General features: G+C 41.0%; 1 protein-coding gene across 8 annotated transcripts in view; it reads right to left on the reverse strand.

Annotated features, from left to right (window-relative positions):
• The window catches only part of CTBP1 (C-terminal binding protein 1), a 248176-nt gene that overhangs the window by 62915 nt on the left and 167111 nt on the right, over positions 1–18150 (reverse strand). The window contains exon 1 of one of the 8 annotated variants that reach the window (XM_062575223.1): positions 4772–4875. The exons of 5 other annotated variants lie outside the window; for them this stretch is intronic. In XM_062575223.1, coding sequence (XP_062431207.1) covers positions 4772–4811 — 40 coding nt within the window. In that variant the 5' untranslated portion in view covers positions 4812–4875. Of the gene's footprint in view, positions 1–4122; positions 4151–4771; positions 4876–18150 lie in introns of those variants that run through there. 2 more of the 8 variants (XM_062575229.1, XM_062575226.1) reach the window with 2 other exon arrangements.

Consider the following 18150-nt stretch of genomic DNA (forward strand, 5'->3'; position numbering starts at 1 on the left):
GACGTGCAAGGCTCATCCAAAAGACATATCAACATGAAATACGCTACAGTATTAGTAACGTTTAGCTCAAAGAAAAAAAAAATCAAACAATGTCAATTTTCAATTATGTTCATTAGACACAAACTGGATAATTAGCAAATGGAATAATAACATAGGAAACAAGATATGTTTGAGCTGAAATGATGAAAGTATTTCATAAAGCATACAAGTTAATTTATAATTATCTTCTTCAAAAATTAAATCCTTGCTCCAGCAGAGCAAGCATAAATGTGTTGTTTCATGCAACAACCAAAAAAAATTATTCATCTAGTAAACTGCATTTTCTCATAGATTTAAGCGATTTTTTTAATTTGGATTTTACTTGTGAGCTTTTTTTTTTTTTTTTTTAAGAAAAAAATACATAAATTGTCAAGGCCTTTTTTATTTTAGATGCTGCTTGTTGTAGCATCCCAAAGAGGTGAAGACCTTGGTTCAAGCCCTGCTACAACATCAGCAATACGAAGATGGTCAAGTGGCCCCCCAAACAGTCCCTGGACAGGCAGGCAGGGCAGAGAGCGTGCCAGCGCCGGCCTGGGCTCCAGGCTCCGGCAGTTGCGGCTGGCTGAGCCTCGAGGGTGTGGTGAGGCACACTGTACGTCAAATACTCCCTCTCTCCCTGCCCTGGCCATAGATAGCACTTACAAGACAGTACAAATTAGAAGGGCCCAGATGTCTCAAATTCCTCCAGAAATGGGATAAGTTTCTTTCTGGTCAGGCTCAAAAACAATTTGAAGTTTTACTGATTTCAATCATCAAATCAAAGCAGAATATTAAAAAAATACAGCCCCACAAGCATAATCAAGCCCTCAAAACAGTTTAATCACAGAACTCACAGCAAGCTTTTTCACGCTATAAACAGTTTGAAACACTTACTTTGCTCTCCCCTCCCCACAATACTGTCACATAAGGTCGTACATCGTTTTAAGACAGCCAACACTTTGATGCTCTCAGATTCCCAAAACACTTCTGAGCACGTTAATCACTCCGGCACATGGGCTGAGGATTACTGTGTATTGAAAAAGATCCTACCATAATCACAGCTCAGGGGTTCTGAAATGCCCATAACAACTTGATGCAGTGACACTTCTCTAGTCTTCCTACAGCAAGAGCGCAGAGGAAGCAAAGGGCGCTATTTAAGGAAATGTTAATTTTAGATTTATGTGCAAAGAATGCTTGCCATCTTTTCCCAATCAATACACAGATTTGAATGAATTATCACCTTTGTTCTTAAGGAGCTAGGGGAGCAAGGGAACCAAAGACAGAGCAAGGAACTAGCATCTCTCATTTGTAAACTCATTTCTACACTGCCTGTGGGAGAGAATGTGTGTGGCAGAGGAACGAAGGCTAAAGGGCTATGTACTACAACTTTTATCCTCACCTTAAGTTTTAGGACACATATTAAATGTGTAACTCCATCTCTACTCTCTCACCAAATAAATAATTATGGGGCCAGGAGGTTAGGTAGCCTCAGATGAGGCTGCTTGCTTGCTATACTGCCAACTGCTACGGGATTTGAAAGCTTGACACATACTGGAGAATATCACCTCATCAATGTTCCCAGCTGGCTTCAGAAGCAAAACCCCAAGTATTACTATTAAATGCAGATCTCTGACGCACAAGTGGCCGATCTCTCCATTTACCTTTCAAGAAACATAGCTCATACAAACTCATGGTAGTTAAGGAAGGACAAAATGGCAACAGGCAATTGTAGTCCAGAATATTTGCATGGCTTTGAATAAACAGGTTAAGTGTTGTATTTCACATACACAAATTAAAGACTATTATTTCTCATGTGTCTTTACTTAAAAGACATTTAAATCTCTGTCTTTCCATACACTTATCTCTCTGCAAGCTATTTACTTAAAAAATAAGTAAGCTTTTTCATTCTTACAATAGCCATTTAAATAGACGTTTTGGGAAAATTCATTCCACCTCTTCCCCTCCCTTCCCCCTCAAAGAGTCCACCATGCCTAGTCATCTAACTCTGGTAGATGCTCTTATTTGATAAGGAGGGATCGACTTTATGTTTCAAAACAATGGCAAGTATACTACTCTATCTGTAAAACACATTACAGCATCCAGCTCCGTTTTAATCTCTCTGATCAGACTTTTTGGCTAAGTACTGTGACTTCTCTATTTATGTTGTGAATAAAATTATAACTCTTAGAAACAGAGAATTAGTAAACTGAAGCACCACACATTTTTAACAGAGCAGGTGCTATTTATCTTTATGATACAGAAGAACAAGTCAAGAACTAACCAAACTGATAACATTTGTAAAATTTGCTTTGTCACACTACCAGGAACTCTCATTTTTTGATAAAATATAGTACTTACAATGATCAGCTTCTTACATGTAGTGTACTGTGTGCTCAACTGTTGCATGCTCCTGAACTACGTGCGATAGCACTGAACCAAAAAAATCACAAAAATAGTAACTTCATTGATTAATCATCTCTTCTAGTAGGCACGACTACAGCAACTCTCAGAATTATTACTATCTTATTCACCTACTCAGTAATTTTAAAAAAAGTATCATTTGCTATAAAAATACTGAATCTACATTACTTTACAGGGTGATTTTCGTTTAGACAAGAACAGGCAGCATACGACTCACGTTACACAAATTATGCTCGCTGCACCACCAATGAACACAGAGGAACTCTATTCACCTAAAAAGCACTATTTTTTACACTAACAATGACAAAACCGATGGAACAATTTAACTGTCTTTGCCTTATTTCTATCTGTTTATAGATTGCAGTCACTCCGCAAATACCTATTTCTTGTTCAGTCTGGAAAAGTGCGGCAGGCTGGGTTTCTGTTTGTTGCATTTTGTTTTTAAATGTTATTAAACTGCAAATGGACAAAGTCTTTTGTTATCAGCTTTTTTTCAGAATGAGCAATATGGTAATAAACTGAATAGCTTATTATTTGTCAAGTATTAAGGAATTCCACTGTTGAAATCTTGCTGCCTTTGGGGGTCAATAAAGAGTAACATTATTAAATATACTAAAGTTAGCAGTTTGGCATTATAATTCTATATGCCTGCTTCACCAACACACAGTTAAAAACAGATAAAATAGATTTAAAAAAATAGAACAAAGTGATGCACTGGAAAACTATCTTTCAACTAGCGTAGTCTACTATACAATGACATTTCTAACCCTGCTTTTCTATTACATAAGAGAAGGTAGGTAACGTGTTAATTAATGGGCTTTCCATCTAAAGTAGCAATCATTTAAATACAAATAATATTTTCTTAGTATTTTCTTACTCTCTTTTCACGGGAATAGAAAGATGAAATTTAAAACAGGGCAATCAGGCTAATTGTCAAGGTGCTATCATGCTACATAAGAATATTTACATTTTCTAGGACCCAGGAATGGGAATCCCTGTGATGCATCTGACACATCACAAATATTCTAGTTTATTTAAATAATTTAAAAAGGAAAAAAAAAGGACAAGTACTCGCTCACTTCAGGCTATCAGGTCTTACTATTTTCCATGAAGCTAAAGGGATGATTGTCTTTGGGTGTTCCATCATGGCCTAAAAGCAAACATCTTTCCTGATAAGGTCAACAGTTATTATAATATAAGAGGATGTTAAAATTATTTAATGTAAATTACAACAGGCGAAATTTGAAAACCACCACTGATAACAGTGTTTCTCAGTACCATAAATGAAAATCTGAATTTAATGTTTTAGAGAAAAACAAAACAGCGTAACAGACTGAATCATATATACACAGTAAATAGACTCATTTACTGCTTTGCAGCCTTCTTACAGTATCATTGGCTTACAGAATGATAATGTTTATAAACAGAGTCTACACCGTATTTCTTTCTATCTGCAAAAAACCCCATCTTCCGATTAGTACAGTAATTTACACCAAGCAATTCTCTAACATCATCCCATGCACGTGATCTATTTTACCTTAAAAATCAGCAGCAATTCATAAATACCTTTTCCTAGCACATTACCACAGGGGGGAAAAAAAGGAAAAAAAAAAAAAAAGAGGAAAAGGAGGAGGGGAAAAAAAAGAAAAAGAGGAATTCAAATTCTTGGAGAAAAAGCCTTACCTTTCAGATACATAAACCCTCCACAGATTTAGGAAAATCATTTCAAGAGCCAGGCCTCAAGCACTTTTAAAAGCAATAAAACGCTGCTTTTAAACTTCCTGTTTATAGAAATATTATCACTGCTTTTTTTTTTGGGGGGGGGGGGCTTTTTTTTTTTTTTCCTCCCCTCTGTGGCATTTCACCAGCATTTTGCTGCAGTTCGGAGCCAGGGCACTGCTCAAACCCAGAGCGAACGGGGGCGGGGGGGGTATTAATATTTTGGATGCAGTTTTAACGCCGTTTTATGTGTAAGCTGGGGGGGGGTAAGGATGAACTGTAACCGCAGCCAAGTTTCGGTCCCCTTGACCGCGCTTCCCTCCGCACCTTCGAATTTTATTATTTATTATTAATATATTTTTTTTTAATCTCGCCTCTGTCGCGGCAGTTACCAGGCGAAGCTGGGCCGCCGCCGCCCGCCCGCCCGGCGGCTCCGCGGGGTCGGGGAGCGCCCGCGGGCCGGGCCGCGCCGCGCCGCGGCGCGCAGGGCGGCGGCGGCACAAAGCGCGCGGGCGGCGCGGGGGGCGGCGGAGCCCTCACGCCTCCCCCCCCCCAACCCGCCTCCCTCCCCGCCGGCGCCGGCCCGGCTCCACGCGCGCCGCGGAATCGTTACCTAGAGGCAAGCCCTTGTTTAGCAAGTGAGAACTTCCCATTGAAATGTATATCCGCTCCGGCGCCGCGGGGAGAACTTCGGGGGAACCGCGGGGGGCTTAAAAAAAAAAAAAAAAAAAAAAAAAAAAAAAAAAAGCCAAGCATATGGCGGCCACTCGCGGGCGCCCCTGAAGTGAGGCGCTCGACGCGCGCCCGCGCGCATGCACTCCCCGCGCGCCCGCCCGGGGAGCGGCCGCCGCCGCCGCCGCCGCCGCCACGGGCGGGGCGCCGCGCCCCGGCTTGATCTCCTGGTTCCGGCAGCGAGCGCGCGCAGAAAGCCAGCGGGGAGGGCGCCCCGCCTCGGCGAGCTCCGCCGCAGCGCGGAAGAGCGCACCGGGGGCTGCGTTTGGCCGTGCCCGAAGTTGGGTTCGGTTCGGGTCGGTTCGGGTTTCCCCCTCGGGAGCCGGGAAGGGAGGCGCGTTTTATTTTAAACAGTGCAACTGCTGAAGTTAAGTGCCCGCTCACCGCACTGGACGCGCTCGCCATAGCTTCCCAAGCCGCATGCAACCAAACGCCCTCGTACTTTTAGCATTTCGTTATTTTTTGTGATTTCCTTCAGGCTTTTCTCCCTTATAAATTAACGGCGAGTGAAAAGAAAAAACTTCTTTGTTCCTAGCTGGCCCCACAGCGGCCCTAACAGACGACAGGCGCGCCCTGCTCCCAGGCGCTCCCTCGAGGCGCCGGCACCGCGCGCCCCCAGCCCGCTCCCGCCGCCGCTGCCCGCGGCCAGCCGGGCACCCCCGCCTCGGGGGGGCGCCGCGGCCTGCCCGGGCCGCGCCCGCCGCCGCCGCCGGCCCTTCTCCGCCCGTTCGAGCCCCGCCTCGGCCTCTCTCGCTCCCCGAAGGCCGCCGCGGCCCTCGCGCGCTGCCAGGTGCGCGCTTCGAACGCGGCCGGTCGCGGGTAACCGCGTGGGGGGCGCTCGGCCCCCAAAGGGCAGCTCGGGGCGCCGCGGCGCGCCCGCCTCCCGCCTCCCGAAGGGCGCACCGGGGGCCGCGGCGCGGCCGGCCCGCGGGAGCGGGGCAGAACAGCCGCGGGCCGGCTGCGCGCGAGGCGGGCGGCCGCGGGGACGGCCGGGCTCGCCCGCGCCCGGAGCGGCGCGGCGCGGCGCCCCGGGCCTCTCGGGGGTACAGAGCCCTCCCTGTAGGGTTCGGGGGTCGTGGGGGGGGTTTGCTCCCCCCTCCCCATCTTTCTGCCGCCGCGGGCAGGAACGCCCAGCGGCCGCTCCGCTCCGCCGCGGAAGGCGCTGGGGCGGCGGACGCCAACCAAAGGAGGCGCTGGGGCGGCCGGCGGGGTCAGCTGACGGGGCCCCGCCCGCGGCGCGGCGAGGCGGCGGCGGCCTGTGGCGCCGCCATGGCCGCGGCGGCTCCCCGGGGAGGCAGCGGGAGCCCGCCGGCCGCGGCGGAGCAGGTCCCCAGCGGGCGCGGGCGGCGAGCAGCGGCTGCACCGCCGAGGCCGGGAGGATCCGTTTAAAAACTAGTGCGGAGGAAGCAGAGGGAGGGCGCGGCCGAGCGCCCCGGCGGCCCCGCGCCCGCGGTGAGGGCCGCGCCGCGCCGGCGGTCGCTAGCGCCGCGGCTCCCGCATGGCTTTTTACACCTTACGGATCGCCCTTCGCAGCTCGGCCCCAGCTCCCTACCTGCCTGGTTTCCCCCCCCTTTCCCCGCCCTGTCCGTTTCACAGGGCATCGCTAGCGAAACGCTTCGTGGGGGCTTTTTGCAAACAAACGAATTTGGGTGTAATTAAAGTGGTTAACCACTTCACTGACATTTATATATACATACATATCGAAGCGGTAATTCAGAAAAAAAAATCTCACTGCATCATTCTGCAAATTCAGATCCTTCACATTACTTTTTGCGCAATGGGGTTTTTTTTGCACTAGTGAAGTTGCCATGGGGCAAAGTACCCGCAGGAAGCAGCGTATAGGTCTTGAACGCACTTAAACTGCAACTGCAGTAGCTGTGGATACCAATACGGATATGGAGGCATCTCAAGGAAAAATTAATAGCCAAAATCAAAGCTCAGAAATGGAATTAGAGGTCAATTACAATTTTATGGAGAAACATAAACAGATAGAGGCGACAAGACCGTTTCCGCAGTGGGGTTATGTGACTGGGCAAATGTTGTTCTGAAGTGGAACTGCTGCTTCAAGGAGGGAGGGGAGTGTGGTACAAAATATTATGACAAGGGGAGTGCTCTAAGTGAGGATAAGTTGGCATGATGAACAGATGGAGTATTCAATAACAGGAGGTTATTAATACTGCAGTTTGGTATTCTCTCCACTACTCCATGAAGGCATTCATATGCTTGCTCTTTTTCTTTTCTGATTGTATGCAGACTAAGAGACAGGCATACTCTAGGTAATGCTGTTGTTATTTCCCTCCCTGCACCTACACAAAATCACAAATTGATGTTTCCTGGGAAAATAGTATGGGCTGGATCCTCAGCTGATCGTAACTGGACCAACTGCTTTGCACCTGCTGAAGGAAAGAGGTTATCTGACCCTGCCTCCCAAGTCATAAGGTCTCTCCACCCCACTCTTTGACAGCTGCTAAAGGCACCTGCTCTAGCGAATAAACTACCGAGAATCTCAGGACGAAACAGAAAGCAACCCCAGAGCAGTGTTTTCCTTCAGAACGCAACGTGACACTGCTGCTGTTTGAGAAAATAAAGCTTGCCTTCACCCAGCGTTCAGGCTTTGCTTTTCTCTCCCCCCACGCTGTATGGTTTTCAGTGGCCTAGTTTTAGACAGGATATGAGAAAATCCAGGAGCAGACCAGCTGACTCCAGTCAAGCCTTCAGATACCTCCATCCATTTTACTTCCTATATTCTCAAATTTACCTCCGAGACACTAAACATTTAGTCACCTTCACGATGTTTAGACTATGATTTGTACAGCCTGCAATATAAGGGAATTTTTCACAAAATGTAACAATTCCCATCCTCTCATCCCATTTTGGCACTACTGTCACTAGACTTTTTTAAAAAAAATAAATAAACAAAAAAACCCAATAATGTCACACAGCTGAGTATCTTCTGTTTTTTCCCACTAAGAATTATGGCATTTTCAAAGCCACCAAACTGTTTCTTGGCTTCTTAAGAGTCAGCTGGATGAGCACATGTGCTTAAGAGAAAATACATTGTTCTAAGTATATGTGTTAACAGCCATATGTATAAACTAAGTACAAGTTTTATTCCCCTCAGAATGGCTAATCATAAGGGCATGACCTTAGGCTTTCACAAATTAGATATATTAAGGTACGATATCTTTAACAGATGTGACTTTGAAGTTACTGAAAGAGGAAGTTTTATTGTTGTATCATCCAAGTAATGAGCCAAGATACTTTCTGAATGCTCTCTAAACTGAATAATGAGATTCTACAATGTTCTTATATCTAGATACTGACATTGTGTACTTAAACACAATTTTGCCTTAGTTTGTCATCGATGTGAGTGCTGGCTTTTTCACCCCTGTTCCTCTCTACTTCATTATTAACATGCATCATCCATATACACGTCCATTACAATAGTTTTAAAGGCTATCATTTTTAAACCTTTGTACATTTTTAAATCAAAATACACGATTATATTTCAAATGGAATATCATAAATTTTGAAGATAGTAAATCTTGCAGATGCTATTTATTAGGAGAGCCTAAAAGTGATTTCTGTCTGAAGAGAAAGAATGGCTGAGTAAAGCAAGCCTAACACTTAAACTTTATCTTAAGAATAAATCTTTAAAATGAGTAATTACAATAAGTCAATGTAATAAAAAAAAACAGGAAATAGTATTTTGTCTGGATTTAATCATTTCCTTAATTCTTTCATTCAAATGCTGAAAAGCATTTATTAATAAAGTACACACACAGAGATCAGTCTTTCATTTTGCAATTGAGTATTATAATTAGAGCTTCTATTTTACATGTAACTTCCTTTATGTGAAACTCACTGCTAAAGGAAGTTAATGCTTTCTGGTTGATGTTAAAGAGAATGGCTACTTGGGAGAGAGATTTTCAGCAGGTTCTGAGAGGAGAATGGAAAAAAAGAATAATTGACAAAAGGGAGGCATTTAGTCTTTAAGTCAACGCAAATGTTAAATCAAACAAAGAACCTTCATCTACTACAGAAAAGGTTTACTGAAGAATCAAAGTAGTAGATTAAAGTTCCACCTAATGAACAAGAAGTTCATCTGTGTCAAATATTCAAAGTAAGTCATTTTTGAAATGTCAAATATGCATTGCTTCTTTCTTGAAATGGAATGGGTATACTAGCTCTATACTGTAAATAACAGTCATACAAATTGGAAAAGCTCTCAATGTAGTGAATGAATGGAAGAATAAATTCCTTTCAAACCAACGGACACAAAAAGCCTCTCTCCTCTGATGTTATCTGTATTAAGTGACTAAGGGATATTCTTCTTGATCTTACTCTCTCCATATAAGTGCTAAAAACACAAGGACTAGGATGGAATTAAATCCTCTGCATTTCCTGGTTATCATGAAATGAGAGGTATCATTTTCCATCTAGCCAAGAGGAGTTAACAGACCATTTCCAGGAAGGTCTGTATTCTGGCTGAAGAGAAAAAGAAGATATAGATGAACAGCAGAAAAAACCTATCGAGAACCATTAGTAGATGTCAGCCATTGTCCATCTGTTCACAGTGGAATAAATCCAGACCTGAGGAACAACTGCAACCTGCCCCATATGGCTTACTCCCTTCTGCGCTGGCAAGGCTGCTTTGGGGATTTGACATTGTGTGAGGTAAAGGAGAAACAGCACAATCTGTGTTCCCAGGAACGATCAGCCGATTAACATGAAAGAACAAAACGTGTGCTTGTAACCCAGGGGAAAGTTTTCTCCTTCTCAGCTATCTGAAATCTTGGACCTCATTCAAGCTTGTGTAAGTTACAGAGATACTATGCGGAGGCACCTAGAAGCAATGAAGTCCTTAAAAATCTACCTTTAGCCACTGAAGAAATACTGCAGGCAGTGGATGACCCCTCAGTCACAAGTGAGACTACTAATCTAGCCATCTCCCGAGGTCTTCAAAAAGTCATTTGGAAAGAATATATTACACTAAAAGTTCCACTAAACACAGTAATACAACATACTTTAACATCATGAACTAGCATGACAACATTCTGCATTTCCTCCTCCAGACCAGACTTGTAGCACACCACCAATGAGTAGCAATTTACTGCCCAAGCTTGAAATCAGTGGGCCTAGACATGAAACAAAGTGTTTCTCTGTATGATGAAGGGCAATAGGCTCAGACCGATACAGATTAGTTCATGTCTGATTTTCTCTGTAAGACTATAAAGAAAAATAGGTATTCTTTGTGATGATGCATTCTGTATGCAACAAAACAGCAATAAAAATGACAAACATATATTAAAGCCTCCTGAAGGGACCAAAAAACTTGAAATATGCCACAGATTCAATAATTACCTGTTTGGTGGTACTAATTCAGCTAGTAATATGGAGAATAACTAAGCTCAGTAACTGTGCAGTGGCCTGAGGAGAACCAGGAGATATTCTAAGGGATCTTCCTATTGTGATATATCTTCAATTTTGTTTACGGTCTCAGGACAGTTTGCTGAAAGATTTAATGGATGTAGAAAAGCAAATTCAGAAGCGATGTGCAAGATGTACACTCAACTACATGGACTGAAGGGCATGTCTATGCCATTTCCGAAAGAAAGGAGAGCACTGTTCAAGCTTGATCTGTAGCTCTCAAGCCATAAGCAGTTAAGCCTTGCCAATGTTATTCCAAACTTCAGCTAATTAGCTCTGCTCAGAAGTGAGATTTATTATTTTGGGCATGGCACCATGCTAAAGCAGCAGTAGGTGGCATCTCTACAAGCTGTTGGTACTTGTTTGAAACACCTATCACAGAAGTGAGGAACTTCTCAGAAATAATTAGGAGGGCTTGATCCGTGACAGGGGACAAAATCAAAGTAACATCTTACTAAATATTTATCTAGAGACTTCTCTCTCAAAATAACCAAGAGGCTTACAAATCTGAAAAACTAGCGCATGTACTCAAGGATGCAAAAACAGCTGCACAGCATTTGTCAAATAAAAATGTCTGTTTGCTGTCAAGGACCTTAAACGCAACCACGCAGTAGGATTACATACATTTTTGACATTGCAGCTAACTCTCTCGCTCTGTGAAATTTACTCTGGATGGTTACAAATTATCAGTCTTGATTTTATCTCCTTCCAAATTAAACCATCGCCAGCTTTGTACTCTGGCGAAATACTGCATTACCAGTACTCCACTATCGCTTAATACTACAATAAGAAAATGATTCATTAGTGAGTAAAAAGTAACCCCTAGTGAATCATCACACCAGTTCCTGAAACCCACGAGATTCTCCCTGGCACCGTCCTTCCTTCTTCCACTGCCTGATCAAGCCTCAATACAATTAAAACTTGATGGTGTTGCAGTGTAGCAGGAGGCAGCATTTGCACAACATCAGTCACATCACAGATTCCTTGAGTAACCCGCACATTGCGCAGTGGCTACAACAGAAGACAGAAAATGTTTGGCACATTAGGAAACCTGAACACATTTATGTGAACACGGTAAGATCTGTGCACAGATCACCATCTCAGAACTATAATGGGCTATAACAAAAAGTGTAAGCTTTACCTGGTTTATGAACTTATTTTCTTTGGTTTCGTTTTAAGAGTAATATATCCAGAAATTGGTAATAAAATCAGAAAAATATCCTGCTAAATATGTTAAAAAAAAATCCATGAATACCCCTTCATACTCCAAAAAAACCCAGCAAAATCAGAGTTGGGAAAAACAGTAGTGAAGAGGAGACAGGCAGGAGACAGTAAAATCAATTCCACAGTTACAATATATGGAACAATCTGCAGCCTAGGCAATCCGTAATAGTAAATGGTGGATGACTTTAGAACAGTGAAAAGAAACTAGTAAAATTTCATGAGTAAAATACACACACCACGGTCTACAGAAACACATTTTACATGTTGCTTGCCTACATGTATCTAGCAGCATACTAGTATTTTTATTCCCCCCCATATGCCGTATACGTTCTCTAACAATCTAACAATAATTTACAGGCTGATACAGTAACTTTGTGTGTGCTGAAAAAGCCCCCTTTGCATTGCTGAATAATGTAATGAGAGCAGCAGACTTAGAAATATGGCCTGATCAAACTACTTACTGTAACATATATAAGAAGCTGATTCAAATAGGTGCTAATCAGTGTCATCAGATTTACTCTTACATTTATTGCCAAATACTTTGCCTTACAGACTAAGACAGCATTTCAGCACTGCACATCAGGATAAAATGGTATTACTTAAAGATTAGCGGATAAAATTAATAATGGTCTTAGCATATTACATTAAGAAAATGCTGCAGAGATCTTGATCTCATAAAAATGTTTGCTAAGCAGTTGTCTTTAAAATGGTTTAATTCTTCTACATGGTAAAACAGTATCTGACATATGTTCAGCTGAACTTGTCTCAGAGCACATTAAAACTACTGTCTTACAAGAGTCTTTAGGGAACTCCATCATCTCTCAGCGACTATGACCCTTGAGAGCAGGATACCTGGTGCAATTTTAAGGTAGTTACTCGTGTTGGGATAGATATTGGCAAGGCTGCAGTGCTGGTAAATCTGCAATATTTGTGATTCGTGGTGACATTGTGCGGAGCCCAAGAGAGAGTTCTTCGTGAACTCTAAGCAGCAGGAACTAAAATAAACACATTTTATGATAGTTTTAAGGTTAAATTTCATAGAACAGAACAGAGGATTAAATAGAACAGAATTTGGAACATTATGTCACGTTCTGGTTTCCATGAATGTACCCTGTTGCCCATCTTTTTCTTTTCAGTTTTATTCATTTATTCTGTCAAGACAATTCTGATGTCTCCTAACATATGCTGGGTTTTCTTGTTTTTTTGTTTTTTTTTTCCCCCTATGAAGTAGGGTATCTAATACCACTTTTTGTAATGAACTACTGTTTCTCACTACATTGATGGCCATTTGAACTACCAGGTCACAAGAAACAAATTAAGCACTTAAAGATCAGCAACATTTTTATAATAAACATTCATTTTAATCACCTAATTCTAGGGAACATCTTAGCGTATACAAATGCTCATACTTTTTTTTTTTTCCTTGCTACAAATCCTTACGTTGTATTTGGGCCCTATGTATTCTCGTGACCAGAACAGTAGCCAATGATATTAGAATCAGCTTTTATTAATTTGTATTAATTTGAGCATCTAAAAGAGCGATCACAGGACATGCTTGTAGATCACTATGAGAAGAGCGAAGTTCAGCAGAGATGCCCAAAAAGGGAAATACTACCATGTCTTTGTGCACAGATCAGGCTCTTAATTAAAACGATTTGATATGCCTTATGAGCCGTACGAGTTATATCACAGATACAGAGCTACATTGTAAACGTACTTTAAATCAGCTAGCGGAGGCTACAGACAACTGAGCTGTAATAGTAAATACATGTATACAGATAACGTAGTATAAATAATTAATTAGCTTTTCCTGAAAGACCTGGAAACAAATGAGAATACTTTGTGTATCGTTGTACCGTGCTGATCTCTAACTAAAGTGGCTTCTGAGACCTGTGACCCAGAAAGGTTAAAGTTTAGGTCTTTCCCAGCGGCTGCACCTACATGATTAACATTACAGAGAAACCTCCATCAGAAGGATCTATAACAAGAGAGGAACGAACAATAATTCATGCAGATAATAAATAATCTAAGGAGAAAAACCCTACTCTGGTTCAACTAAAAAGAAAAACATTCAAAATACTCTAAGTGCTGCAACTCTAACTTCTGTAAAATATCAAATACAGAGAGGGAAGGGAAGTTTGTTGGTTCCTTGAAGTCTTGCTAGCACAACCAGAGCAAAAGCTTCTCAGTCTGTTTATGGATCTTTCCTGACAAGCGACTTCCAATTGTGCTAAAATCTATGGATGTTCTGAGATGTCGACAGATGTCTGCGAGGCCCCAGGCTGAGGTCAAACTCATCTCATTTGTGACCTAAGCCTAGTTTCCTGGCTCCCTTAAAAAGGAAGGGGCAGGCACCAAATAAACTGTGTGCTAATTTACCTAGAAAAATGTTCCCGCTAATTTTTAATCTAATAATACATGCACACACTTCTGTAACATATGGCCAACATGATGAACATGGAGCAGAAATATTTTTGGTCATCTATCATTACTAGTCCAACAGTGTAATCATTCTCTCTGGCACCATTACAGAGTAATAATTATTTATTATTTCCAAAGCAAAATTTTCAAAAACTTGTATTTAAATCTCATTTCAAAAGCACTTTTACTGTACTATATAGGTGAAATTGCTTGAATTTATATATATTTTACACAAGTCTGTATTTCTTAATAAATGCATCAGTTTCTCAGTTCTCTACACATTCAAAGCAAAATGCCATGCTCACACTGACATCATTTATACTGCTTAAGGGAAGAAAAAATTAGGTCTCTCAAAGCTGGAGGCAAAATACTACAATGGATAACAAATATTCCTTGTATATACATCAGTGGAACAACTGGCTCCTTTGGGCACTGCCTGTACACTGCTAGGCACTGAATAGATTCAGAGAAGATTTTTTGTTCGAATCAGTTCATGTGTACATGCAATATTCAGACAGCTTATTATACAATCACTGCTACCTGCTCCCTGAGCCCAGAGATGCGTTCTTGCTTAAAACAACCACCAAAACCCCAAAACACTACCATAAACCAAACGTGAATTTCTATATGCATTGAACAAGGGGTTTCTCTTTAAAAATAAATAAATAAATGATAGATGGATAGCATGGATAGATAATAAATTTTTTGAACTCTTCCACTTTGATGGCTGCAGGGTAGTCTGAATTTCTACATAATCCACTGTTACAGTCACCAGTATTTCCATTCTGCTCTTGGAAAAACAAACAAACAAAAAAAAAAAAAAAAAAAAAAAAGAAAGGAAGAAAGAAAGAAAGAAAGAAAAAAAGAAAAAAAGAAAAAGCTTTTGTACAGGAGCATTAATAGTTCCACTTGCCCTGTGGCAAATGGGGAAAATATGTCAATGTGAATTATTGTATTGTCTCCATGGATCAAGATTTCTCTTAGTACTTTCAAAATTCCACTAACAGAAACAATTGCTAAGAGCATTTGCTACTTAGCCTGCTATGCTGGAATCAAATAAGACGTTAGGATCAACTAATGCTAATATTATCTTTCATATTGATTTTCTCCCTCTACATTAACTGAGGAAAGAAATAGCTAAATAATTTTAACAGGAAAGAACAGCATATCACTCCCGCAATACAAACAATAAGAGGATATTCAAAGAATTTAAATAATCGAGATAATTACAAAAGATTATTTTGAGCTGTTCACAGTATCAAAAATACAAGAACTTCACAGTTTAGTTTTACTGCATTCCATTCCAACACAAATAAGTTATACTATGTTTATGTATTCTACTTACAATGCGTACAGGTTACACAGGGAACGGAATAATTCTTTTCGACAGAAATTGAGAGCACACACACATATGCATCAAAAAAAATCCAATCCAAATGCAAGTGTGACATTTCTCGCCAAATATTAATAATGACATTTCATGCCTATTTTCTCTACCAGAAAGTTATTCCACAGGTATTTATTAAATTCTTTCTGGCATGTCTTTGGTAGTGCCAGATTATAGTTTGTACTATAATTATAGAAATTCATTGCCTATTGTGCAGATGTGCTACGGAAATTTATTTCTAAGTTTCTTGATCAGGCAGAAAAACAACGCAATAGAACAAGAATGAACAACTGATAAAAACCAAACAACCCAAACATGCGTTTTATTAGATATTTCTACCAGTTAGCAAACTATTTTAATTAGAAAACTATCTATCTTGATTCTTATACTACATTCATCATCTAGATTCATGAATGTTTAACAGAAATTCATCTAATGAAGGTAATCATGAAGTAGCCCTTTGCAGGGTGTCCGAGTTAGTACTACATGGCATTCTGATTAAATAGTTAGCGCAGTACACGGCAGATAAAAAACAAACACATATTAAAACGATTAAGAATCAGTTAGCTGACAGATCTTAAGGAGCATTTGTCAATGAAGATCTCCCTCTGAATAGAGATGCTTCTAATGGGTATCTGTCATCACCACCACCACCAGTGTGGACAAAAATATAAAATCTTTGCCAAAATGACTGCGAACATCACAAAAACAATAATTGTCTGTAAAAAATAACAGCAACGGCACAATCACACAGTCATTTTGGACCACTGATAAATGAGGATTACAGAAACAAAATGTCCTTTAATAGAACCAAAATGAAAAGCTTTGTCATTATAAAAAGAGACTACTGTCACACTGACAAAGCAACTACATCCTAGCAAGCTGTGGTCCTCACAGTCCGGGGAACACGCAACTCCGTATGAGCTGCCAAGTACCACACTGGGACAAGAAGAAAGAGTGCTTTTCTTGAAGCAGTAGTAACTTCAAGCATGGAGAAATTTTTTACTATTGTAGATAGGACTACTGCAATCAACAGTGAAATGTCACTGCCATGTTTTCTATGTTAAGAAGTTGAAAAGGGTGCATAAAAAATTAAAAGATGGAGAAAACGTCTTAAAGAACACAGTGTATTTAGTATATTCAAATTAACAGTCTTTGTAGGGAGAAATACCAGATATTAAAGGACTTCCTAATTTTAGAGAAAAACATAATAAGAACCAGTAGCTAGATGCCAAATGCTGGAGATTAACATTAGAAATGTATTTTCTAGCTTTTTTTTTTTTTCAAGTGGATGTTATTAACTATATTGTCAATGGCTATGGTGGAGTCTTCATCTCTTGAATACTTCAAATCAAGACAAAATGCTTTCTAAAGATAAACATCACTCTAGTTAAAAATCTGGGGCTCAATTGTATCAGGGATATACATGATACAAAGAGTTGAAAGTAACCTAGAATTCCTCCTGGCTCTGTGGAGTTACAGCTGACCAAAAACTTTAAAACGACTAATCAGTAGTTACTGCTCTGCTTTCTATAGGCATGAGCAAAACCGATCATCTTAGTCTTTCCTCGGGTGTCATCTACAGACATAAATCTCTCCATGCTCATGATGTCAGTTTACAAGAGGCAACTACTCTTGTGGAGAGGTTCGGACGAAGAACGCCTTATAGAGTACCATAAAACGCGTCAGTTCCAGAAGACAGCTCACAGTGGTCCCGCTGAGAGCACTAAAGACAAGGTAAACAGATTTAAGATGGATGGACTTCAATAGGAAGTCCACACCATATGTGAAACACCAAAGTCAAGACTTTTAGTGCTATATTAACATCAACTTGTTTTTACTTTCTTTAAAGCAGGAGTAGAAAAGCTAACTCAGATACTTGGGTTAACTTTGGTTGGCAGAGGTCTTTTCAGTGAAAGATGATCATACGGCATTGCACTCTTCTAAGGTATCAACATTACTACCGTTTTCTTTGGGTTTAGCTCAGTTGGTGCTTCTTTAACAAAATACCTTCTCTAGTATGCACTGCAAGAGGATTCCCACACATGACAAGTAAAACTGGATGTTGCCAATCAATTTTTGGTACTTAAGTTGTTGACATCTTAATTGATGACACAACATCGTCTATTCTATCCAGTCTGCAAAAATAACATGTAAGATGGAGCCTAGAGGAATTCTGTTGGCAAGTGCTTTTGTGAAGGAATTGAAGCGTCTCAGGTGGGAATGATTAGAAGGGTTAAAGCACTCGCCAAGATTCAGAAAAATTACGATCAGCTTCTGTATCAGCAACCTCCTGTGATACTTGTCTTCCTGAATTGCTTCCGTGCTAAGTATCCAGGTTTCTCATCTTACATGTAAGTATTCATGTAAGTGAACACATGTAGTATTCACTCACTAAAACACTCATGTTTGCTGTGAGAGCAAATACAGATGTCCCCAAATAGCTAGAGAGTCATTTTTGGTACTGTCCAGTGAGACTAGAGACAGGTATGCATTCACCCTTGACGTAAGTCTTAGTTGTGTCAGTAATAGCTCACCATTCTGGTTTGGAAGAGTACATGCTTGTGTAATACCGTGTTTTGGAAGCACCATCTACAGCAGCCTGACACCTTCAGAATCACGTACGTATTCACGTCTTCCTCGTGTGCTGAAAATTCTAATGCTACATGAAGAGTAGACTTGCAAGTGGTTCTTTGTAAAGTAAATGAACCTGATAGGTCTAGATTAGGAAAAATCTTACTGTCATTTTAATACAAAAATGCTGTAGAAAAAAAAAAGCATTTGGGAAAGTAAAATGT

The sequence above is a fragment of the Rhea pennata genome, chromosome 4, assembly GCF_028389875.1.
Source record: "Rhea pennata isolate bPtePen1 chromosome 4, bPtePen1.pri, whole genome shotgun sequence".
NCBI lineage: Eukaryota > Metazoa > Chordata > Aves > Rheiformes > Rheidae > Rhea > Rhea pennata.